Source organism: Rattus rattus, chromosome 6 (assembly GCF_011064425.1).
Source record: "Rattus rattus isolate New Zealand chromosome 6, Rrattus_CSIRO_v1, whole genome shotgun sequence".
Classification (NCBI taxonomy): domain Eukaryota; kingdom Metazoa; phylum Chordata; class Mammalia; order Rodentia; family Muridae; genus Rattus; species Rattus rattus.
In genome coordinates this window covers 109,114,251-109,139,600 of record NC_046159.1, presented here as the reverse complement: position 1 = coordinate 109,139,600, position 25,350 = coordinate 109,114,251, and the positions used below count along the sequence as shown (strand labels likewise).

The following is a 25,350-nucleotide window of genomic DNA, read 5'->3' as shown; positions in this document are numbered from 1 at the left end:
TGTGGAGTGTTGGGATTTAAGCTGTGCTGTCATGTCTGTCCTCAGCTCAGATTTCTTGGTTACAGGAATGCCTTGACATGCCTGGCCTGTAGTTCATATATTTTTTTTTCTTTTCTTTTTTTCGGAGCTGGGGACCGAACCCAGGGCCTTGCGCTTGCTAGGCAAGTGCTCTACCACTGAGCTAAATCCCCAACCCCTGTAGTTTATATTTTTAAGAGCAAAAGGCAGAAATTTAAAACTAATGATATGTAAGTGCTAGAATACATACTCAAGTGTTCATTCTCCTAAATTTAAAAGAAGGTAGTTTATTTAGCAAGTGATCAATACTAAACCAGAATTTGCTATTGTGAGTTTTAGAATGCTTCTGTTCAGGTGCACACCTGAACACTCTGGGAACTTTGGGGAGTAGCGTGTTACATGTTAGGTTTTTATCACTCCTTTTATTTCAGCTGCTCCCCTATCCTAGGTAAATGGTGCTGTCCCTTTCAGGGCAGGTCCTCCCTATCCCTGCCTAATTAATCTCCTGGGATGCCTTCACAGAAGCACTCAGAGGTGTGCTTTACTAATCTGGTGGGTTTTCCCTTCCCTTTCCTCTTTTGCTTAATTGGGTTTTTTTTTTTTTTTTTTTTTTTTTTTTTTTTTTTTTTTTTTTTGTTTACTATTTTGTGTGTATGATCATTTTGCCTATGTGTGTGTATGTGCTCCGCATGCATGCTTGGTGCCCGAGGAGGTGGTGAACCTCCATGTAGGTGTTGGAAGTCAAATCTAAGTCCTTTGCAAGAGCAAGTGCTCTTAATCATTGAGCCAACAACTCTCCAGCCCTCCTAGCTGTTTCTTAGTTCAGTCAGGTTGATGATTAAAATTAAGTGTCACAAATCCAAGCCCACTTCTTGTCAACTTATCAGGTACATCTGTTTAAGCTTGTCATTTCCATCTCTGCTCCCCTCCCCCTGCCACCATTAAAGGGTTTATGTCTGTTTCAGAATGCAAAGTGCAGTAGCACATCTCTAGGAGTCCTCATAATCCTACTGTTTCCAGCATTGCTAACAAGTCCAGGTTCAGAGTCTCATCTGAGAGGCTGAACAGAGAGCTCAGCACTTAAGAGCACTGCTGCTCCAGAATTAAGTTTCTAGTACTCATGTTAGGTGGCAGCTCACAGCCACCTTTAACTCTAGCCCCAGAAGATGTACTGTCTCTGGCCTTTATAAGCACCTACACTCACATGCACATACCTACATACGAGCACACACACCTGCACATAATAAAAAATAAAAATCTTTTTAAAAATGGTACATGAATGACTTGTTGGAAAACAAGTTTGGAAAAACAAACAAAAATCATAGAACTCCATGCAGTAATCTCATTGTCACCCAAGCATGATAATCTTTGACTGTCCTTCTAAATTCAAGCACACAATCCTACAGTGTCATGTGAGGCCCCATGTCTGCCACTAGCTTAAGGAAGAGTCTCACTTAGGTATTTGCTGCTGTGGTCTCTTTTCTCTTGGGCTGCTGACCTCAGAGAAACACTTGTCTGGGCAGCCAGGTGTGAACAGGGCGCTCTGGGGTCCTAAGTGTGGCCCAGCCAATGCCCAGTGCCCCTGAAGCATTTCCCTGCTGTCCTTTTGTAAGATGCATCTTTTTAGAGGGACTCCTTTTGTCAGCAGCCAAAGCTTCATTGGTTTTGACTTACATATGCTGCCTTTCCTGGCCAAGCTGCACATTTTTCCACTTGTCAACTGTTTGGCTCAACTTTTATCCCCAGTTCTCACTGCAACCCAGTTAAAAGCAGTCAGCAATGTCTATGCCATAGCCCGAATGCTGGACTGTTCAGAAAATTCTCTACTAGATTCATTTAGTCTACCACTCTTAAGGCATGGGCAAAATATAGACAAATTCTTTGCTATGATAAGACACAAGTGATCCCATGTCCAGTTTCAAGAGAGTCCTCCTTTCTACTTGGAAGAAGCCTGATGAGTTGTCTCTACTACAAAGTTTTGACTTCCTACCAGAATTAAGCTAAGCTTGTAGCAGTAATTCTAGGACTTCTGTGGTATGCATTCCAAACTCTTCTAAATTCCTCCTGTAAACCAGGTACAAAGACTTCAGAAACAAAGGTCAGGTTCTGGAAGCAGCTCTCTCTCTCTCTCTCTCTCTCTCTCTCTCTCTCTCTGTGTGTGTGTGTGTGTGTGTGTGTGTGTGTGTTAATTTTTCATTTCTGTGACTTATCACCAGAGAAACAACTTAAAAGGAGAAACGTTATCTTGAGATGACTTCAGACTTGAGATGCTTCTGTCCATAGTCCTTGGTTCCATGGTTTCTGGGGCCATGCTAAGGTGGACTGTTATAGAAGCATCTTGGGTTGGCTGCGCACTCATGGTAGTCAGGGAGCAGTAAAGGAAAACACCTGTGTTTTAGTCACTGTTACTGCTATGAAGAGACATCATGACTGAGGCAGCTCCTAAAGGCTTGCTTAGAGAGTTTTTCAGGAAGGCTTACAGAAGGCCTTTTAAGAGGTTTAGTTCATTATCATCATGGTAGGAAGCATGGAGGCAAGAATGGCCCTGGAGCTGAAAGCTTTACACCCTGATTCACAGGCAGCAGTGACAGAGAGAAAGGCTCAGGCCTGGTATGAGCTTTTGAAACGTCAGAGGCCACCTCTAGTGGCATACCTCCTTCACACCTCCTAATCCTTCCAAACAGTTCTTCATATGGGGACCCAGCATGGAGATACTGGAGTCTCTGGGGCCATTGCTATTCACACTACCACAGCCTGTCCCAGCCTATATTCATAGTGGGCCTTCTGCTCTCTGAAAACAGCCTCACAAACACACCCCAGGTACCTCTAAATCCAACTAAGCTGACATCAAGATTAACTATGGAAATGTCTTGGTAAAACTGGTGCATTTTGGTGTTGGGGATTTAACTCAGTGGTAGAGCACTTGCCTAGCAAGCACAAGACCCTGGGTTCGGTCCCCAGCTGGGGGGTGGGGGGGAACTGGTGCATTTTACCCTTTATAATTCCCTTCTGACCTACCCAAGTTGCCCCACACGTCAACATTTCATAGATGTTTGTTTAACCAGTCACTGAAGGAAATTGGGGTTGCTTCATATTTTAACCCTTGTGAATAAATTTGTCATGAACTTTGTGTATATGTTTTATGTGAACATAAAATTTCACTTATTTGAGATAAATGCCCAAGAACATAATTCTACAGTAAGCACCTGTTTAACCTTGCTGTGATGTCTCTTTCATAGTGATTGTGTAACATTTATTTTCTTCCTTCCTTCCTCCCTTCCTTCCTTCCTTCCTTCCCCCTTCCCGCCCCCCACACTTTTGGCAGGAGAGGGTTGAGACAGATTTCACTGTGTAGCCCTGGCTGCCCTGGAACTCATTATGTAGACCATGCTGGCCTCAACTTACAGATACTTTGCCTCTGCCTACCAAATGCTGGATTAGGTATTACCACACCTGGGAGTGTTTACATGACCTAGTTTCTATGCATGCTCACCAGTATTCATTTTTTAAATTGTATTTGTTCTGATATGATACACAGTTTTGAAAACTCTTTTAAAAATATTTATGCTATGTGTATGGGTTTTTGCCTTCTGTCGTCATTAGGGTTTCTGTTGCTGTGATGAAACACCATGACCAAAGCAACTCGAGGAGGAAATGGTTACCTTCACTCACACTTCCACAGCACAGTCCATCGTGGAAGGTAGTTAGACAGAAGGAGCCTGGATGGAGGAGCTGATGAAGAGCTCACTCAGTCTGCTTTCTTAAGTGACCCAGACCACACACACACACACACACACACACACACACACACACACACGCTTGCCTATAGCTGGGTCTTATGAAGGCATTTTCTCAGTTGATGACCCCTCCTTTCAAATGACTGTGTCAAGCTGACATACGCTAGCCAGCACACCTGGCTATATGCATGTGCACCGTGTGTGTGCCTGGTATCCCTGTAGGTCAGAAGAAGGTATCGGGTACCCTGGAACTAGAATTACATGTGACTGTGAGCTGACATGGGTCTGGGAACTGATTGTGGGTCCTCTGCAAGAACAAGTGTCCTTACAAATGAGCCATCTCTCCAGCCCCTCCAGGTCAGTTTTGAGAGAAACCAAAATCAAGGACTTTTTAGCAAAAGATGTATTTAGTCTCACGTGTGTGTGTGTGTGTGTGTGTGTGTGTGTGTGTGTGTGTGTGTGTGTGTGTTTCTTGTTTGAGGTTTTGTTTGCTTGGTTTTTGAGATAGGGTCACTATATAACCTTGGCTGGCCTGGAACTCACTAAGTAGACCAGGCTGGCCTCAAACTCAGAGATCTATCTGCTTGTTGGGTGCTAGGATTAAAGGTCTGCTCCATTACAGCCTGGCTTTTATGTGTGTGTTTTGAGACAGTCTCCCCTATCTAGCCCAAGCTAATTGCAGTTATGAATGTCAGTAATTTGTTATTTCCCAGTCAGCCAATGTTTGTTTACTAAGATTTGAGGCTTCCCTGGTCACTCTCTCTGATGTCCTGTTAAATATTATTTTTTATTCCATATGCATATGTTGTGATTCCCTTTTCAGATTTCTGAGGGAGCAATTTTATTGTGTCCTTAAACATCCAAAAATGCCCTTCCTCATACATGAAAAAGATTAAATGTAGAATTCTAGGTTTAAAGATTGAATATGGCAGTGAATGCCTATAGTCCCAGCCCTCAGGAGGTAAAAAAGGAGGCTCATAGTCAACTTAAGCCTGGCCACAAAGTGAGAATCCCATCTCAGAACACAAAACAACAATCTCTACCTGTCCCTTCCCCCAAAAAATCCTAGGTAAAAGAATATGTAATTGTAGAGTAAGTTGGAAAGATGATTCTTGTTACCTGTAAGACTTAATCAGTTAACTTCCTTGTCACTTTTCAAAAATTAATGGATAATAGATGTTTGTATTTAACTCTGAATTCTCATTTTTTTTTTCTTTTTTTTGGAGCTGGGGACCGAACCCAGGGCCTTGCGCTTGCTAGGCAAACGCTCTACCACTGAACTAAATCCCCAACCCTCACTTTTTTTATTTATATATTTACTTATTTGCTTTTGGTTTGTTGATAACAGTGTCTGATTATGTAGTCTTGGCTGCCTTGGAACTTTGCATGTAGACCAGGCTGGCCTCAAACTTCTGGTGATCCTCTTGGCTCTGCCCTCCGTGTGAGTGGGCGGGTTCAGGCATATGCCGCCACAGCACTGAGTTCTCACGCAATCACTGGTTTCCGCGTGCTCTTCCTTATGCTGGCGCCTCTGCTCTAAATACTGCACCGATAGAAGTTTGGGACTGAAGCGTCATGTTAGTCTTCCAGTGTTTTTTCCATATTATTTAGGTGTTCTGGGCTCTTTCCATTTCCGTATGAAGCTTAAGATTCACTTGTTCACTTCTGTAAAGCAAAAAACACAGTACTTCAAATTTTGATAGAGTTACTTCTTTTTGGTATCTTAACATCTACTTCCCACTTTTACCATGTTTGGGTCTTGATTTTATGCTGGTTCATCCTGCTTTGAGAATCTTTGCTAGCCTCGCTATGACTTCCCCTCAGTGTTTTGCACAGATCCCACTGATTGCGGTAGGGAGAAGAGTGGACACTGGATGAGTGGTGAGCTAGAGTGTACCTGATACCAGCCATTCTCTACTGTAGCTGCCCTTAATCTGTCAGAATGCCAGTATCCACACAGGGCTCTTCTTAGGCCCCTCATGGTCATTGCCACCTGTCTCATCTGGGAGCAAATACCTCTTCTTAAACACTTGGCTCAAGGAGACAAATAGGTGGGAGGGGTGGATCTGTAACATAACTTCTATGTATCACCAACCAACAGTGTGGTGAGTTTTACAGACTGTTTCAGCTCTTTATGCTGCCTGCCTGCCTGCCTCTGTGGTCTTAGTTCAGTGTTTAAACCAGTAAAAGCCGCCTCTCACCCACTCCTGGTTGTTATTGGACTGACTTCTGAGTCTGTTCTCTTAACTTTCCCTTTCTTCTTCTGACTTCTCACTGACTCTGCCTAGTTTTGGTCTATGAGGGTATTTGTCTTTCTTCTGTAGGCCTCCCACCTCCGTCAGGGTTCACTGTGTAGCCTTGGCTGTGCTGGGGCACACTCTGTAGACCACACTACTTTCGAACTCAGATATACTTGCCTCTGCCTCCCAAGGGATCGAAAGCATGAACTACCTCTGTAGATTTGTAAAAAGATGACATTATTTATGAAACTGGGGAGAAGCTAAGTTAGCTTGTGTCTTGCTAAAGTTTTAATTTTAGTCAATGATTATAGAGATGCAAATTTTGTAAAAAAGAAGAAAAGGTAGCAGATAAAATATTGGTTAAATATTAAGAGAAATTGTTTTTCTTTGTGAAGACTTATTTTAAAATAAGCATTAGTGGAGACTGGTAGTTTGCTTAATTTTAACCACAAGCAGCTTGATGTTTGTGTAAACTTTAATGAATAGAAATTTAGGTCAGGAATACATTTATGAAATTTAAAAGGTGTGTGTTTCTGTAAAAATAAAAAAGTGCATGTGTACACTACTGTTGTTACTGTTATGCTACTGTGCCTCCTCCTCCCCTCTCCTCCCCTTTGTTCTCTATTTTTCCTCCTCTTCTCTTTTCTCCCCCCTTTGCCCTCTCTTTCATCTCTGCTCTTTGGGTGAAGATGAGCACATGGGTCCTACAGTCAGCATCCATTTTGACTGACTAACTTCCATGAAGTTAGCATTAGCTTTTTCTGTGACAGAAATAACATGTTGGTTGCTGCGAGAGAAACATGCCAATGATGTTTAACAGTTCTAATAAAACAAAACAGGGGTGGGCGCTTAGGTTTGACCCCAGGGTCTTGTGCATGCTAGCCAAGTGTGCTCTATACGGAGCTACACACCCAGCTCTCCCAAAGACCTTTGCTTACAGCTTTGATTCACTAATTTTTTTGTTATTTCTATATTCTAAAGTAGTTTTAAATTTCACATGGCACCTGGATGTGGAAGAACATATCTTTAATTCAGAAAGAGGCAGGTGGATCTCTGTGAGTTCCAGCCCAGCCTGGTCTATATATTGAGTTCCAGGGCAGCCAAGCCTACGCAAGGAGGTCCTATCTCAAAAAAGCAAAAGGAAAATTCATATGATTATATTATTTTCTATAAATAATATGCCATATCATTTTTGGCCAACATATAAAGAGTAATTACTCCAACCTTAGGCATAACTACACTGTTAACAGTTTGGTGTGTTTCTTTCCAGTATTTTTTTAAATTATGTTTTCAAAAATTAAAGTAATATGGTATTGTCTTTTTCCAGTCCAAAAGTAATGTGTTCTCAAAAGCTTGGAAAACAAAGGAGAAAAAAACAAAATCACTCATAAACTCTTACCCAGAAATGATCACAATTAAAATTTGATATAAATCTTTTGTATTTTTCATGATCATATACTTTTTTTAGTAATATTATTTCATGTTGTAATGCTACTTTGTAACTGGTTCATTTGCAATATATTGTAAATGCTTGTTAATGTTAATAGCCTTATATAAACTTTTAAGTGGTATGTAGCATATGAAGATATTTAAGTATGTTTAACTAACATACTTAACCATCTCCCTCTTGTTGGACAGTGAAAGTGTTTATAATTTTTTACCATTATAAATATTACCATAGTTAATATCTTTGTCCATACATCTTTCCATGTATCTATGGTTATTTCTTTAGGAATAGATTCCTAGAAGTGGAATAGCTGGGTCAAAGGGTATGTACACTTTAACACTTTTGATACATAAAATTGTCAAATTTAAGCTAACCGCTTGTTATATTCTGTCTTGTATTGCTATTCAGTGGTTGTGTGTGCCTGTCTCGTCTTTCTAAATGGAGCATAAGTGAGAGTAAGGGAAGTGTATAATATGTGTTAGTATCCTTGGCAGTATGACTTCCTATGTGGGACTCGTGAGTCATCAATGGTGTATCATTGATTCAAAGCAGTGGTTCAGTCTGTACATTTAAAAATATATATGTTTGTGTATATATTAGAGTAATATTAGAGTATATTTTTGTTTGCAAATTTTCTATTTTTCTAAGCAAAGATATGTAAAAGCATAACCAATGCAATTTTCTATCATCATTCTCTTAGAAAAATAAAGACTATTTAACAAAAAAGGTAGACTTTTGAAGAGAACATTTAGCTTTTTGTCATATTTTTCTTATTTTATATTGGGCTGGGAATTTTCACTTTAACCTAGCAGCAATCTAGAGACCAACATTCGGGAACCACATACTTAAAAGATTTTATATATTTTGCCAGATATATAATTTCCCCTTAAGTCTCTTTACTCCATAGTATTGTGAAGGTCATATTACTGCACTAAACAGAATTTGTGTTTCTCCATGTCAAGTGTTTGAATGCACAAGCTAGACTTTCTGATGACCATCTGAATATTTCTTCAATTGCTTAAAGCAAAACCCACTCTCTTCCTAGGGACCTGGAGTCAGAGTAGGTGTGATGTAGTGGGAGGAGGGGATGTTTAGGTGGAGCCCTCACATTCCATCATCAGTCAGTTTCCTTTGGCTTCCTTCCTCACATGTGTCTACAAGAGATCTGTGAGGGCTTTTACAGCCCTTGTTACACCTACCTCGCTGTATGTGGTTATTTGTTTATACAAGTCCTTTGCTTCCCTGAGCAGGAGTTCTTCTAGGTAGGATGAGTCATATCCTTCTTTTGCAACTCTAGATCCTAAAACAGGGATGCAGGCATAGCAGGTGCCTAAGAAAATGAGTGTGGATTGCTGAGGGAATTATATGATGTAATATAAACTTTATGTGTTATGCAAACAATGTTTGTTTTTTTGACAAGAGCTATTTTAATGGAAGGTATCAAAACTTTGGGAAGAGAGAAAATTGCTCCTTTGAACAGTTCTATGAGTTCATTACATTTTTCTTATGTTTCATAAGAAAACACATTTTAATTGGGATTAGCATGGAGCTAATTTGCTTCCTAGGAGGCATATGTACTCCTCCTCCCTTTGCTACATGGAGGTGCCCAGATAGTAATGTTTTGTTTGACTTGGTTGTCACTTAGTTTTAATTTTTAAGACCAGCAGATTTCTTATTGAAGGCCAGCATCCATGGCTTTGTAACTAGTAAAAGAAACCGTGAGCAGAGGAGCCTGTGTTGGACCTGATGCTTTTGGGTGGAGCGCCTTTTGGCTTCATTGGCTTTAAAAGACTGCTCTTTCTAGTTGATTCTAAAATTCCTGGTAAATTTTTGCCACAAGATGGCATTGGTGATTATTTGAGTGCACATGCTATTGAACCAGCTTTAAAAAGGTGCACATGATTTCAGTGTTGTTGGGGGGGTAAGAGTTGAAGACTTTCATCACTGCTTATGTATTGTCATTTTAACTTCCAGAGTTAAATGATACTTTATATCACTTTCCTTCTGTATTCAAGTACTGTTTTGTTTTCTGTTTTCTGTCTTTATAATACAGTAACTATGTATTATTTGCCATGTGTTGTATGTGTCTGACTTACTGCTGATAATTGTGGTGACAGGTAAGAAGAAAATACGATGGGACCCAGTTAGGAGGCGCTTCATTCAGTCCTGTCCCATCATAAGGATCCCTAACAGGTTCTTGAGAGGTGGGTGATAACTAGCAAGAGGTCTGTGCTTCCTGTGGGTTGAAGGGAATTTTGAATGGCTTTTCTAAATTCAAAACTGTTTTCTTTAAGTTGTATTAACAGCCAAAATTGAAGCAAGTCTAGGCCTTAGTTCTAAATTTATGTTTTATATTGACCACTGCTGGGATTGTAAAGACAAGTTTTGGAGAACTTAGATTCTCTCAGTGTATCTTAGATAGAGTAGACCACCTCACCAGTATCAGTGGCAGTCCACCATAGCCACCTCAAAAAAACTTCAAGTGTAGGATGTGATTCTAAGGAAGAGATGAGTGATGATGTGAGTCTAACTAAAACCCTTTGTATCAAATATCATACATTAAAAACATAGCCAGGGAAAGCATGTGTAACAGGTCATTAATCTGAATATAAAGAGTTTCCAGAAACTATACGTACTAGAAAAATAAGTGAATGCATATGAATAGTCAGTACAGACAAAAGTGCTAGCTGGGGAGGGCAACTGGCTTGGAGTCTAACAGTGCTTATTGCCAGGCTTGGTGACCTGAGCTTGCTCTCTGGGACCCACAAGGTAGAGGCAGAGAAACTACTCCAACAACTTGTCCTGACTTCACACATGTGCACTTCCACAGCATGTGTACACACACACATGCAACACATGGAATGTATACATAAATAATATGTAAATGGAATAAAAAGTTAAAAAGCATGTAATATCATACACCTTTAAAGCAGGTAGATCAGTGAATTCCAAGCCACATAGCAAGCTCCAGAACAGTCAGGGTTAGACATTAAGACCCTTTCTCAAAAAACAGACAACAAAGACCACCTAAGGAAAGTTCCACAGCTGCTGTAGATGTTTCCGTATCTAGTTTTTAACATATTTAGCAGCCAGACCCTGGAACATGAACAGACTTAAAACCAGGCCTGAATGGGTCAAGCTAAGAAATTCAGTGATAGCAAGCCGCCTCTCAGCACAAATGATGTTATTGATAAATGTCAAAGTTACTTTAGCAGTGTGTGATGGAAAAATTATATAAGTAGCTTAGCAAAGAAAGATGTTTAGTTCTGTAATATTTTCTTTTTAAATTAAAATGCTAATTTATTGCATTTTTAAACAGAAATTTAACTTAGTTTGAAATAAGCATAAATTAGACTTCAAAAGCAATGCAGCATTATTTTAAGTACTCATGCTTTCTACATATAAGTGTAATTAAGAAGTAATTTAAGGCCAGGCATGGTGGTTCAGGTTTATTTATTTTTATTTTTTAAAGATTTATTTACTTTTATTATATATAAGTACACTGTAGCTGCTGTCAGACACACCAGAAGAGGGCATCTGATCTCATTCCAGATGGCTGTGAGCCACCATGTGGTTGCTGGGATTTGAACTCAGGACCTCTGGAAGAACAGTCGGTTCTCTTAACCATTGAGCCATCTTTCCAGCCCATTGTTCAGATTTATAATCCCAGAATTTGGGAGACTGAGGCAGGAGGATTTTTATAGTGTAGGACAGCCCGAGTTGCATAGTGAATTCTAGGCCATCCTGGGCTGCAGAATGAAACTCTGTTTAAAGAAGCAGAACAAAGGTTAGAGAGGTAGCTGAGTTGGTAGGGTGCTTAAATCAAGCATGCCCAAAGCCACATAGAAAATCCTGATCCCCAGCACCACATATAAAACCAAGTATGGGGGCAGGGAGATGGCTCAGCCTTGACAACCGGCTCACAATCCCTGGGACCCACACGGTAGAGCAAGAAAGGAAACGCCCACACGTTGTCCTCTGGCCTCCTTATATACGCAAGGCAAAACTATTTTCTTCTACACAAAATAAATACAGTAAAATTAAAACAAACAAAACACCATCAAAGCAAACAAAGGCAAAAGTGGTACCACTTTTCATTCCAACACTTGAAAGGGAGGTGAAGGCAAGACAATCAGAAGTTCAGGGTTGTCTCCAGTTCCATAGTGAATTCAAGGAACCTGAACCACGTGAAACCATGTCACCACCATCACCACCAAAAGAACAATAATTAGGACATAGAATTTAATGAGAAAGCAGTTGTGTGAGGCTAGAGAGAGGGCTCGGAGGATAAGAGCACTTGGCGCTTCTGGACAAGACCCTTCTTGAGTTGCCATCACCACATGGTGGCCAACAGCATGTACACCACCTCCATCTGACTCTTCTTAGGCTTCTGCAAGCATTAGGTGTGCCTGCGGTGCACACACTTGCAGGCAAACCCTCAAACACATTTAAAAAACCTTAAAAATTGTATGAAATCCTATAAAAATATAGAATGTCAAAAGAAATAGTAAAAACAAGCCTGATTCTATCTGAATGGTGGTTTTTTGTTTTTGTTTTTGTTTTTGTTTTTTTTGTATAGTTTCCATTAAAAAAAAAAATTAATCATGGGGGAAAATACTGCACAGGTAAGTTTTATACCATTGGGTATTTTTAAGTTCTAAATTCAGAATGGCTGAAAGCTGGTGATAGAGAATGCCGAGCAGGGTGAGGGGAGCAGGCTCAGCATTGGGTGTGAGGATCACCACTAGCCTCCTTAGAAGCAGTGGCCTTGTCTGTCTTCTCTCCTTTGACTAGTTTCAGTGTTGATGCTGTGGCCACCTGCATCCCTTAACGTCTCTCTTCCCTTGGGTCACAGCGCTGTGTGCATGATCCTAGGTGTTTCTGCTTCCTCCTCTTTGTTCATTTTGTTCCCTTCCGTGTTTTCTTATTTCTACCCATTAAAGGTGGAAATTCAGTGTTCTGTCCTTTCTCCATGATCTCTGATTGTCCCATTGGCTTTCTTAGGTTTGACTCTGTTCATCATTCATCCCTCCATTCGGCGTTTCTGGATGACTTCCTGTGTAGCAGTTACTGTACTTGATAGATTGATGGTGCAGATCTAGGGAACCAGGTGAATGGACAGTTGCAGAGTGATTGGAATGAAGTTTTTTGTGGCAGTGTCCTGATAAGGTAGTGGAGCACACAGAGAGGTTTCTCATCAGTAAATGGGAAAGATGATGAAGAAGAATAGTATCATATGGTTTCTCAGATAAGTTACTTAAACCTAAGTGGGTTTTTGCAAGGGAAGAGTGAAATTTCAGACACAAGTGCCAGATAGCTTGAATATGGTGTTGGTGTAAATGCCTTCAAGGTCTGTAGAAAGTTTAGCATAGTGGGGAATGGCAGCCAAAAAGAATCTGGAGGGGGCCAGATAGAGCAAGCACCACTGAAGGAGAGTTGTAGCTAGTAAGGAGATAACGACTGCAGTTCCCAAGTCCAGGGAAGCTGCAGCCCGAAATGAGGAGGCTGTAGTGGGGATGCGGGGGTTGTGGGGTGGGAACCTGAATATGCATATGCTGAATTAGAGATTTGATCACTAATTGAAGAGAGTGGGGAAAAACAAGGACCGACTTCCAGGGTCTGGTTGTAGAGTGGTGCCCACAGAGGCACCAGGCAGATACCCAGGGCACATGCATACTGAAGGCAAAATACTCAAACCCACTGAATAAAAATAATCTTTTAAAAAAGTGACTTCAGGGGTTGGGATTTAGCTCATAGTAGGCCTTGCCTAGAAAGCAAGGCCCTGGGTTAGGTCCCCAGCTCCGGAAAAAAGAACCAAAAAAAAAAAAAAAAAAAAAGTGACTTCCAGATTTTCTGTATGACATACTTCTTGTCACTAGGCTAATCACAGGTCAGAGTTTAGAAGTAGGCGTTAAACTCCCCTTGATTTGCAAACCACTAGTTGATTATCCCTTAACACTTTTAAGAAGTATTTCCAGAAAACCCTCTGATTCTTTGACAGTATAGCAGTTACTTCCAGGAAAACTTGGAAGACCTGTCCCCACTTTGTTCTGATGTCTCCTTCTGTGTACAGCCTGTAACAGCACCAGCACTGACCGCATGGTGTTCTGTTCATGTGTGTGTGCTTCCCCCAGGCTGTGAGCTCTGCCAGCACAGGGGCAGGAGCAGTGGGACAGCTGGCTCTGACTTCTTCATCTCCGCTTGGTAGTTCAGTGCATGCCAGAGGGACATGGAGTTAGATCTAATTATACAGCAGTGGTCAGGGAAGAGCATGGGTGGAAATTTTAGTATATCCTCAACTGTTGTAGTTGTAAGTGGTAAATTAATAAATTGTTGAGAACATGCAAATGCTTTCTCAATAATCCATTAGGTGTTTTCTTTAAAAAAAAAAAAACTTATTTAAACTTTAGAAATAGTCTTTCAAAATATTTTCAGGTCTTTCATTTTGGAAATCCTTTGCCTTGGTTGAAAACAGTTTCATAGAGTCTGTTTTCCGTAACTAGGTCATGCATCTTCTCAAAAGAGGTTTCTACCAACTAACAGTGTGGTATGGTAAAAGCAGTACTAATGTGTTGAAACACTGGATTTCCATCATAAAGTAGTAAACAAAATATCCACTTAACCTTCCTCAGTTCTCCAGTATCACTGCTAATGAAAAAAAGATGAACGGTGATGTATCGTCACAATTTTATTGAAAACAACAGAAAAAGGAAGTTTGGAGTCAGAGTATCTGCATCTGAATCCACGCTCTGCCATTTGTCAGCTGTATGACTTTGGGCAAGTGCTTGCTTAGTTCTTGTTTCCCTCAGATTCCTTATTTGTAAAGCCTGGGCTGTACAGAGTTGTCTTAACAATGGAATTACATCAACTGAGAAACCAACACTGAATATAATACAGTCCAAAACAGGGGTTCTTGATGCATGATTGATATCAGAGAATTTATTTTTGTTTGTTTGTTTGTTTTGAAACAGTATTTCACTATGTATCCCCTATCTAGCCTAGAACCTACTCTCCAGATGTGGCTGGTCTTGAACTCACAGAGATCTGCCTGCCTTTGCCTTCCGAGTGCTTAAATTAAAGTCCTCCCTCACACCTGGCCTCCTGGTTTTGTTTTGGTTTTTTTTTTCTTTCTTTTTTTCTTTCTTTCTTTTTTTTTTTTTTTTTCGGAGCTGGGGGACCCGAACAGGGCCTTGTGCTTGCTAGGCAAGCGCTCTACCACTGAGCTAAATCCCCCAACCCCTTTGTTTTGTTTTTAAGACTTAGTCTTGAGACATCTTCTTTGCTGGCCTGGGACTCATTATACAAACCAGGTCAGCCTTGCATTCATCGATCACCTGTCTCTGCCTCCTGTGCTAGAGTTAAAGGCGTGTGCTACCGTACATAGTCTGATTTTTTTTTTTGACTAGTGCTTATTTTATTTCATATTTAAGACAGGGTCTCACTAAGTAGCTCTGGCTTGCCTGAAACTCAGTGGCCTCAACTCACAGAGGCTGCTAGATTAAAACTGTCACAATTATGCCTGACTTTCATTTTGTTAATGTCAAGCTCACAGACACTAAAGAGGAACTTGATATGGATGGCTTAAGATGAACAAATGAAGCAGCTGCCCACCCATGGTAGAAGCAGGTTGAGAGGAAGCTGTTATATCGAGCCGTGTCTTCACAGATCCAGTAGTGAACTGTTCATTGTTTAGACTTAAGACTGGCCCCAGGTTTATAACATGCAACACAGACTGCTAAAGGTGATTGGTTGCATTCAGTATTCTCAGAGGAAATGATTTTGTAGATAAATTCTGCTTAAGGTAGGGGGAGTCAAAAAAAAAAAAAAAGATCTGAAATTTATGCTGTACACTTATTTTGGGAAAATTAGTTGGAAAGATACCTCTGGTAACATAAAAAAATCCAAAACGAGGAAGATTTGAGTATATGAAGTAGTATGTAGAGACTACTAAAACATAGCCACGAAGCTAAGTATAATTACAGAGGTTTCTAACAATGTAGAGGAATTGTGTAACTATGTGTGTATACATATACATATGTATCACATTCTATAACTGAGAATTCTGTAGCTGAGACAGTAGATCCAAGAGCAAGCTAGTCAGTCAGACTAGCTGGATGAGAAATGAACAGAAAGAGTTGTCCTGGGGTTGGGGATTTAGCTCAGTGGTAGAGCACTTGCCTATGGCACAAGGCCCTGGGTTGGGTCCCAGCTCCAAAAAAAAGGAAAAAAAAAAAAAAAAAAAAGAAAGGAGTTGTCCTCAGGCAGCAAGAGGAAGGACGAGAGACTCCAGGAGTCAGAAGTCAGATTTGGGCCTCGTGTACACATACCTATGCCCTTAAATACATGCACACACACAGACACATGCATACACAACACAATACACAGAAGCAAAAATAAATCTTAGTAAAAATAGGACATTTCAATAATACTGAAATAAATAGGTGAAAAGTGAGCATTCTTATTTCAGACATATACAATGAATTTATATAAACCAGGATTTAAAAAAGGCATGTCTCTAGAAAAATGTGTAAAAATCTAAAGTAGACATTTACTGACGAAAACTCCAGATGGCCAACTAATAGAACTTGGTTGGGCATGGTGATGTAGGCCTTAAATCTCAGCATTCTTAGAGGCCAGAAGCTAGAGGATCTCTGTGAGTTGAAGGATAGCCTGTCTACATAGTGACTTACAGGACTCCATAGAGATCCCGTCTAAAAAGATTTTAAAAAGTGCTCAATTTCATCAGCCATGAGAGACTGTGTGTTCTAGTGTGAGATAGGCTTGTAGACTAACAGGAATTATCCAGATGGGAGCAGTGACTGTGCCAAGTGTTGGCATGCATGTGGGACCCAGGGATTCTCATGCTGTTGGTTACTATGGGGATTGTTCCTGCCATTTTGAAAACTATGGCCTTATCTAATAAGGATTTCCTTTAAGACTCAGGAATTTAATTTCTGGATTTATAGCCAACAGCATTGTGACCCTCTATATACTTTAAAACATGTATGAAAATGTTTATATCAACATTAAGAGCCACAAATTGAAAACACCTAAATGTCTATTTAGAGAACTAGACTGAGTGAGTAAAGGGGCTGCTCACTCATACGGAGAGAAGCCACTCAGCAGGGGAGAGGAGCAGACTATGTATACCATCTTCAACAACAACAACATAAAGGAAGCCTTGAAGCAATCATAAATAAGAACCCAAAAGAATTGTACTACATAGTTTTATTTTGGTCCGTCCCCCCCCTCCCCCCCTTGGAGCTGAAGACCCAGGGCCTTGAGCTTGCTAGGCAAGTGCTCTATCACTGAGCTAAATCTCCAAACCCCTATTTTGGTTTTTCAAGACAGGGTTTCTCTGTGTATCTCTGGCTGTCCTGGAACTTGCTTTGTAGACCAAACTGGCCTCGAACTCAGAGATCCTCCTGCTTCTGCCTCCCAAGTAAGTGCTAAAAAGGCATGTGCCATCACCGTTACTGTATCATTTTGTTATACACTTCAAATATTATTTGGGAATGCACACTTAGATATGATAACATATAATGAAGCTATAAAAAACTGCTAGTTTTATGATTGACAGAAAAATTAATGGGGTTGGAGAAATGGATTAGCGATTAAAATCATTGGTGAGTCTTTTGGAGGACCCAGGTTTGATTCCCAGCATCCGTATAGGAGCTCACAAAAGTCTGGTGCTGTGATCATGAAGGACAAGCTTCTGGGAGTTGGTAGTACCTACACTAATAGGTTCAAAGAAAAAGTATGACACCCCCCAATATAAAAACCTAACAATAATTTAAGCATTCTTTTTTGTTAAGGTGTATCATCACACTGTGGTCTTGTATGTGTCCCTTTCTGTCTTTAACATTTCAATGCAAATTTTATTTCAATGCAAATTTTATTTTAAAAACATACCCTTTTCTGATAAGGAACAAAATCTAGTGATTATTTTATTGGTAGACCATTAATAAGAAACCAAGAGGAAATGTCTTAATTTAGAAGTGAAATTTGACCAGCGTCCTCCCTGAATTAAACTAAGCAAGTATCATCTCTTCTATACAACCTTGTTGTGTTAAATTTCAGCTAAAACTTGAATAGATAAACAAAAAAAAAAATTATTTGCTGGGGGGCTGGAGATTAAGAGCGCTTAATTAAGACCTTAATTTGTTTCCCAGCACCCACATGGCAGCTCACAATTGTCTATAACTCCAATTCCAGAGGCTCTGATGTCTTTTTCTGACCACCCTAGGCACTAGGTATGCACATAGTATATATACATTTAGGCATTCATACACACAGAAAATAAATCTTTAAAAATATTTTTCTGGACTGCACTCTGGGGAAGCAGAGGAAGAAGATCAAGAGTTCAAGCCTTGTCTAAATGTAGTGGTACATGCCTTTAATCCTTGCACTGAAGAGGCATAACAGGTTTCTACGAGTTTAAGGCTAATCTGGTTTAAAGAATGTATTTCAGGTCAACCAATGCTATATAGTGAGATCCTGCCTCAACAGAGTTAAAGGCTGGCCCAGACTATATACCCAGACCCTATCTCAATAGAGGAAGATAGTAGTGCTGGGAGGGGTATATAGCTCAGTTGGTAGCATACTCGCTTGTCATTCATGAAGCCTAAGTTTTGTCTCCAACACTGAAAATTGGGCATGGTGACCCATATCTGTAGTCCCAGCATTCTGAAAGTAGGAATAGGAGGATCAGTAGCTCAAATCACCCTGGGCTATGTAGAGAGCTTGAGGTAATCCTGGGCTACTACTGAAGACCCTGTCTCAAAAAAAAAAAACCCAAACAAACAAAGTACACATATGTAGGAGTATAAATTGGTCCAGTTCAGCTGTTGGAGAAACAGTATAGCTCTACAATAGTTTTATCTGTAAATATTTGAAATGCTTGTTTCTTTGACCCAAAAGTTCAATCTCTAGGTATATTCATATGTTTTCATATGCATATGTGGAAGAAACTTTATTCCAATATTATTTGTAATAATGAGAACATTGGAAATGGCCTAATCATCTGTAGTATAATCTCAGAGAGCTAGCTTGTTTCTGCTACAAATTCAGACCCACTTCCCTAGTGACCATAGCTCCCATTTACCCCTGAGTTAGAACAGATGCTTGCCTCAGGAAAGGAAATGGCTCAGGTGTTCAGGTCGCACAGCCTTGTCTCTTCTGGATGTTCAGATCACCCCAGCACATAGGTTCATTTTTTATTTCTCACTTCTACGTTTTTACATTTTGTGTGTGTGTGTGTGTGTGTGTGTGTGTGTGTGTGTGTGTGTGTGTTTACATATGTGTGTGTGATGTAATTTCAGGAGTTGGATGCTGGTCTTTGGGCTTGGCTCTGTGAATCTTTACTGTTGAGCTCACTCTGAAACCCTACTCCGTTTTCTAGTGAGTTTTGGAAGCAGGCAACCCAAGCCTGTGGATGATTTTATTAGCAGAAAACTTGGTGGAGGATTCAGAGACTAAAACTAAATTTCATTTTGTCAAGGTCGAGGAGCCTGTGCTATATGCCACATGATGAAAATCAATGCTTGCTTCTTGCCCTGATAAATTCCTGTGATTTTTAAAAAGAGAAATGGGTTTCTGGTATGTGGAGTTGCTCTTGGGCTGGGACTGTAGGAAGGAGATCTGTGGAGAGGGGAGTGAGTAACCTGGTGCAGCTCTGAAGGCTCCTTGACAGAATGCTCAGCATTTGTTTATCAGGTACTGGGCAGATGCTTGCACCCAGCTGTTTAATTAGACTAGATTGTGAGAACAGCAGACGGTCGCAGTTAGAGTCACCTGGCAGTGCCAGGGAGAAACGAGCTACACACTTTTGTAGCAGCCTCATGAAAAACAAGGCGTAATGTTAATATTTTATTTAATCCATGTCATTTTGTCATATCATTAACATAGAACTGGTAATTTTACATTCTTTTAGGGGTGCTAAATCTTTGAACATAAATTCCAGTTGGGCCCAGCCACATTCAAGTGTAGCTAGGAATTACTGCATCATGCAGGGCAGAGCTGGGCTGTAAGCCCCAGAGACAATGTCACTGGCCCCGAAGCTGTCACAATAACAGTTCACAACTGTTGTCCAGTAATGTTTGAGCTTAGAATGAGTGAATGGATACATTTTATGTCAAATCATCTTTTCGTTTTGCCGCAGTGTTTGAGCCGCGTGAGTTATGTTCATCATAAAGATGGTGGTAAACTTGGAACATGTTCTTTGCTCTGTGTCCATTGAAAGTCCTAGGATGCTACTGTATTTCTTCTCATGTTTTCCCAAAATGTAAAAATCCTAAGAATCATCTAATGCTCCTGGAAACAAACAAACAAACAAACAAACAAAAAAAAAAGGGAGAGAGAGAGAGAGAGAGAGAGAGAGAGAGCGCATCATAGTTCCTGACTAGTGAGCATAGCAACTGATTTAAGTTTGCCTTGCTGATTCCTAGATGCATTTGTAACTTGCAGAGATCATTGCACAGTCTAGCCCCCTGTCCCCTAGATCACACTCACCCTCTCCCCCTTTTCTTCCCCTGGGCTGGAGACTGAAGCCAGGCCTCACACGTGCTAAGCACCTGTTCTGCTGTGAGCTCCACGCCATCTATCTTGGAAATAACTACGTCAGAGTCCACAGAGCTGGGCATTGTTTTGATCATCCTTGCCACTGTTTACTCTGGCCTGAAGTTAAACTCAGGGAAACTTTTAAACATGTTGTATTTTTCCAGCTGTGTCAGCTGATATGGGTGATGCAGGATAATTATACACGCTGTTTGCCTTTGAGGAACTTTTACTCTGTTTGCAATAGAAAAACAAACATGAAATGAATGGAGAAGAATCAGTTACAAACCAGTTCCATTGTCAACCTTGTTCAGTGTTTTCTGTGAGCCATAGGCTAGGTTACAGAAAAGTGGGTGCACCTACATTTATTTCTCAAATAGCTCTTCTCCACCTGGGAAGAGACCTGTAAGCCAGTGAACATTTAAGAGCAGCTGGGCAGTGAGGCTGGCAGCCCTAGTGAGTAAGTGAAGGAAGGAGTTAGCATCAGAGAGCTCTGAGCTGCTTCATTCAGGCCTTAAAGAGCTGTAGTGATTTGTACACAGGACTGACAGGGGCCAGAATGACTAAAAGATACATTGTTGCTTTGTTTTTCAGTTATTCTAGTTCTGTACATAGCATTTTAACTCTTGTTCCAAATTTACCCTATAAAGTGGGCTTTTGATTGAAAAGACACACAAGTTTAGTAATAAATGCTAATTTAAAGCATATTTATTAGGCGTCTAACAGTGTCCTAAGTACTAGTGAACATTATATTGTTGTCAGTAGCACATGAAAACAGATGTCTCTAGGGTAGTAACAAGTGTAGAGTCATCTTAGTCCATATCGCATTTTAGCTGTTTGGTTCTGTAACTGTTCAAGGGCTTATGTAGACTGGTATAAGAGGTTGTAAGGATAATAGAAATATAAAGTAGTGGATTTTTTCCTTTAAAAGGACCTCAAAATTATTTAAATGAATTAATGTATATAATTTAGTCATTTACTTACTGTATACTAGGTATTTAACCAAGGCCCTAAACATGCTTGGCAACTCTACTGACTTGAGCTATGTCCTCAAATTGCCTAGGCTGTTTTTGAACTTATGCTCTGAGCTCAGTCAGGCACTGAAGTTATGGTTCTCCTACCTCAGCTTCCTGAGTAATTTTGATTACAGGCTTGTGTCACAGGCCTGGCTGTTTGGTGTAGTTGAAACTTGAGAAAGAGTCTATGGCTTGTAGCTCAGTGACAGAATGCTTGCCAACCATGCACAAGACAGGTTTGATTCCAGCTCTCATAGGGAAAAATATTTAAAATCTATAAGTTGCTTCCTTCCTGTTCACCAAACTTTGCCCTTTTTTGGGGAGGGGGTGTGGGGAAGAGTCCTGGGGTCCTATCCAGAAAATATTGTCTTTACCAATATCACGGAGTATTTCAGAAGTCAGGTCTTACCTACAGTTTTTTATTTTTGACCATTTTGAGTTTAAACCTTTTTTTCATAAATAGCTTTTCTTAGTGATAACTTTAAACAGAATATAAGATGTTCTTTGGGATAAATGCCGGATCTTCTTTGAAAAGTTTTGGAATGGTATTCAAAGAATTAATTTTGCTCTGAGCACATGACAGCCAGTTTTCTTTTTAAGTGTATACTTACATGTATGTGTTTACTTAGACATGACTCATTCATGTTTGTGATTGCTTTCTCCAATAGTCACAGTTTACTAGCTTGCCTGTGCTCTCACCTAAAGAGTAAGAAAATTGACCTCTTAGCCTCTGAAATTCTAGGCCTCTCTTTCTTCTCTGAATTCCACATCGTCAGTCATTTCCTTGAGTTTATCATGCTGTGTCACCTCTCCTGGGAAGAATCTTTTACTCTTCGAAATTTGAAAATCATATGACTAAAAGTGGAGACTAACTCCCTAAAAATCTTGAGTAGTCTGTGTAATGCATAAAGTACCTAGGTGAGTGACAGACACGTGTGTTAGGAATCCCTCCCTGACTCCCTTTTGAAGTTCAAATGATTGTTACTAATTTAGTTTATGTTCTTCAACTGTGGGCCACTTTTGGAAAACCATCCTCTTCTTCTTTAGGCCACAGACCTCCCCCAGCCCGCAGTGGACACCGTTGTGTGGCAGATAACACCAATCTCTATGTGTTTGGAGGGTATAACCCAGACTATGATGAATCGGGAGGGCCAGATAACGAAGACTATCCTCTCTTCAGGGAGCTTTGGAGGTATCATTTTGCAACAGGCGTGTGGCACCAGATGGGCACAGATGGCTACATGCCCCGGGAATTGGCATCTATGTCACGTAAGTGCCAGCAGTTTTGAACTTTTGACTTTGTGAACTATCTGAAGTGGCAGGTTCAGTGTTACTTGTCCCTTCTTAATAATGTACACTATTGTAACATGGTAAGTGTTGTCACTGAGTAGGTATTTCACTGTGCTGATAATATAGTGTAATGACTCTGAATCTCTGAGTTCCAGGTTTGAATCTAACTGTAATATTGGATTGCCAGATGAGTTTTTAACTATTTACCTGTAAAGGGAGGTTAACGATATCTCGGGGTTCAGTATAAAGTATTACATATATCCTAGGAAAAATGTAGTCAAATGAAAGACTGGAGTTGCAGCTATAGTAATTAATAGCTATTAAATGAAGGACTTCACTTCCTTACAGCATCATTGTGATATAAGTTTCTACAGTGATGGAACCCAAGGTTTCAGAGGGACCCTGAGAATAAATGGCTAAGGGTTCATGCTCTGAAGCCAGGCTGCTTGGGATTGAATCCCAGCTCTTTTTAGGAAACCCTCATTAAGCTATTTAAACTCTTTTTGCCAATGTGGTGTGCATACCTATAATCCCAGCACTTGGAAGGCTGCAATGGACAGAAGGATTGCAATGAATTTGAGACTAGCCTTATATCTCCTGAAAACAAATAAACAGAGGAATTAAAAAACAAACATTTGTTACTTCTGTTTCTGTTTATCATTTCTAAAAGTGGAGGTTGGATCATTGCTTAATGGTGGAGTGCACCAAGCTCTGGATGCAGACTTAGCACAGAGAGGGAGACAGGAGAGAGAGGAAAGTGACAATGAAAGAGAGAAGAAAATAACATTTACAATTCGTTAGGGAGGTTAACTAGTTTTCTCCAAAAGTCCCACTAGAATTAAATCCAACTCTTGGCGGCGCTGTAGTATATATAGACTGTTAACTACTGCACTGTGTGAGTTAAAAGACGATGGGAAGTTGGAGAGCTACGGAAATGAGAGAGGCAGAGGGAAAGAGGGAGGGAGGGAAGAAGACAGGGAGGATTGTACACAATGCAACAAACAGAGAAGATAAAGAGCAAATACCAAAACTGCCGGCAGGATATTGGTGTTTCTTTTTATCGGGTAGAGGATTAAACTGGCAGAAACTACAGTTTAAAATGTATAAAGATCACTCCTCTGACAGAGAATGATCCCTAATCCCCTATTCTAGTCCTGTGGGGTCTTTTCTAAGACAAAAATGGTCATTTTCCTCTGGTTTGCTGTGTATTTGAGCTGTCTTGAACAACAGTGGTATTCTGTAGTTCGTAAACTTGACATTGCTATGCACATTATTTGATTTAGTGCATCTTGGCTGTTTATCATATATCTAGCAGTGAGCCGTGTGAGATAATCCATACAGTGTGAAGTAAGCCATTTCTTTTGCAAAATCTTACAGTTGGATATGTGTGATCTTAATAAGATCATTAAAGTAAACATGCGTGAGCTGCTCAGGTGGTCTGGATGCATGGACAGCACACTGCAGTCAGTGCTCTGGGTCGGAGGGCAGCACGCTGCAGTCAGTGGTCTGGATGCATGGACAGCACACTGCAGTCAGTGGTCTGGATGCATGGACAGCACACTGCGGTCAGTGGTTTGGGATCGTGGGCAGCTCACTACAGGAAGCAGTGCACACGCAGAACATGTTCCTCTTCCTCTTCTCTCAGTTGTGCTGCATGGAAACAACCTGCTCGTCTTTGGAGGCACAGGCATCCCATTTGGGGAGAGCAACGGCAATGATGTCCACGTCTGCAATGTGAAGTACAAGAGATGGGCCTTACTCAGCTGTCGTGGGAAGAGACCCAGTCGGATATACGGACAGGTACTGACTGGCAGGTTAACGTTGATGCGTTTGCTTCATGTTTTTATACTCTAGCAGCAGTGTCAAAAAACAGTGCAGCTGCAGTTTTAGTGCAGATAGAACTTGATGGGGCATTTCACGCTTCTGGTATGAAAGTATAATTTGGGGTTGGGATTTAGCTCAGTGGTAGAGCGCTTGCCTAGGAAGCGCAAGGCCCTGGGTTCGGTCCCCAGCTCCGAAAAAAAAGAACCAAAAAAAAAAAAAAAGTATAATTTGTGAATCTTACCATTGCCCCTCTTATTGTCACCATTCTTTCCTGGGTGTTGGCTTTTGTTTTCCGTGTGCAGGCTAAAGGACGGCCTCAGGTATCGTTCCTGAGGAGCTGTCCACCTTTTTTTTGAGCCGGTGTCTCTCTGGCGTCTGGGGCTTGCTGCTGAGGCTGACTGCCTGGCTGGTGAGCTCCAGGGTCTGCCACCTGACCTCGCCTCGCCAGCACTGCCTGTACAAGTTCATCTTCACCACTCCTGGCTTGTTGTGTTTGTTGTTTCACAGAGGTGCTGGGAACTGAACTGGGATCCTTGTGCTTGCACAGCAGCAAGTTACCCAGCAAGCCATCTTCCCAGGACCGTTACTTACTTCTAATCCAACGTGAAGTAGGAGCTAGATCTGTGGAAATTTCTTTAACTACACCAAACCTTAGAGTAAATGGAGCTTTATCGTGGTCTGAGTCTGGTCTGATGATAGAATTCTCTGAAGAACTGTTTCTCCTAAGAAGAGACTGAACTTGAGTAACTTAAACATGTAGAGACTGTGTGTAGGTCAGTTTAACCTTTGGTTTGTAAAGATCTCTCCAGAAAGACAGTGGGCTGCCCTATCTCTGAGACCAGTGGATACATTACATCAGGCACTGTTTGACATGTGGCTCAGCTGTCTGGCACAGGAGTGATTAAATACTTCTGAGCTCTAACTTTGAAAGGGACATGCTCTAGATCCCTCTCTGTCCCACCTCGGGAGCCACGCAGGCATGGAGAAGTAGCCGAGGCAGGGCTTCGGAGTAGGTGCTTGGAAGAGAAGTCTGGTGGGAAATGCCAGCTCTGCGCTTCCTACTTCTAGGATGTCGCTAGCTCAGCTTCCGTCATTGAGAGTCATCAACAGATTCCTTTCTAGGTAGAGCTGGCACAGGCAGACACAACCTCCAAGGTCTATAGAATGCTTTAGTTATTTCTTCATTCCTTCGTGGACAAGGACTCAGGTGTTACTGGTCCCAG

General features: G+C 40.9%; 1 protein-coding gene across 2 annotated transcripts in view; it reads left to right on the top strand.

The window, feature by feature from the left end:
• Klhdc10 (kelch domain containing 10) overlaps nucleotides 1-25,350 on the top strand; it is a 57,257-nt gene that overhangs the window by 19,866 nt on the left and 12,041 nt on the right. The window contains exons 2-4 of one of the 2 annotated variants that reach the window (XM_032906810.1): nucleotides 9,560-9,646; nucleotides 22,061-22,282; nucleotides 23,949-24,103. In XM_032906810.1, coding sequence (XP_032762701.1) covers nucleotides 9,560-9,646; nucleotides 22,061-22,282; nucleotides 23,949-24,103 — 464 coding nt within the window. The remainder of the gene's footprint in view (nucleotides 1-9,559; nucleotides 9,647-22,060; nucleotides 22,283-23,948; nucleotides 24,104-25,350) is intronic. The other variant, XM_032906811.1, reaches the window with a different exon arrangement.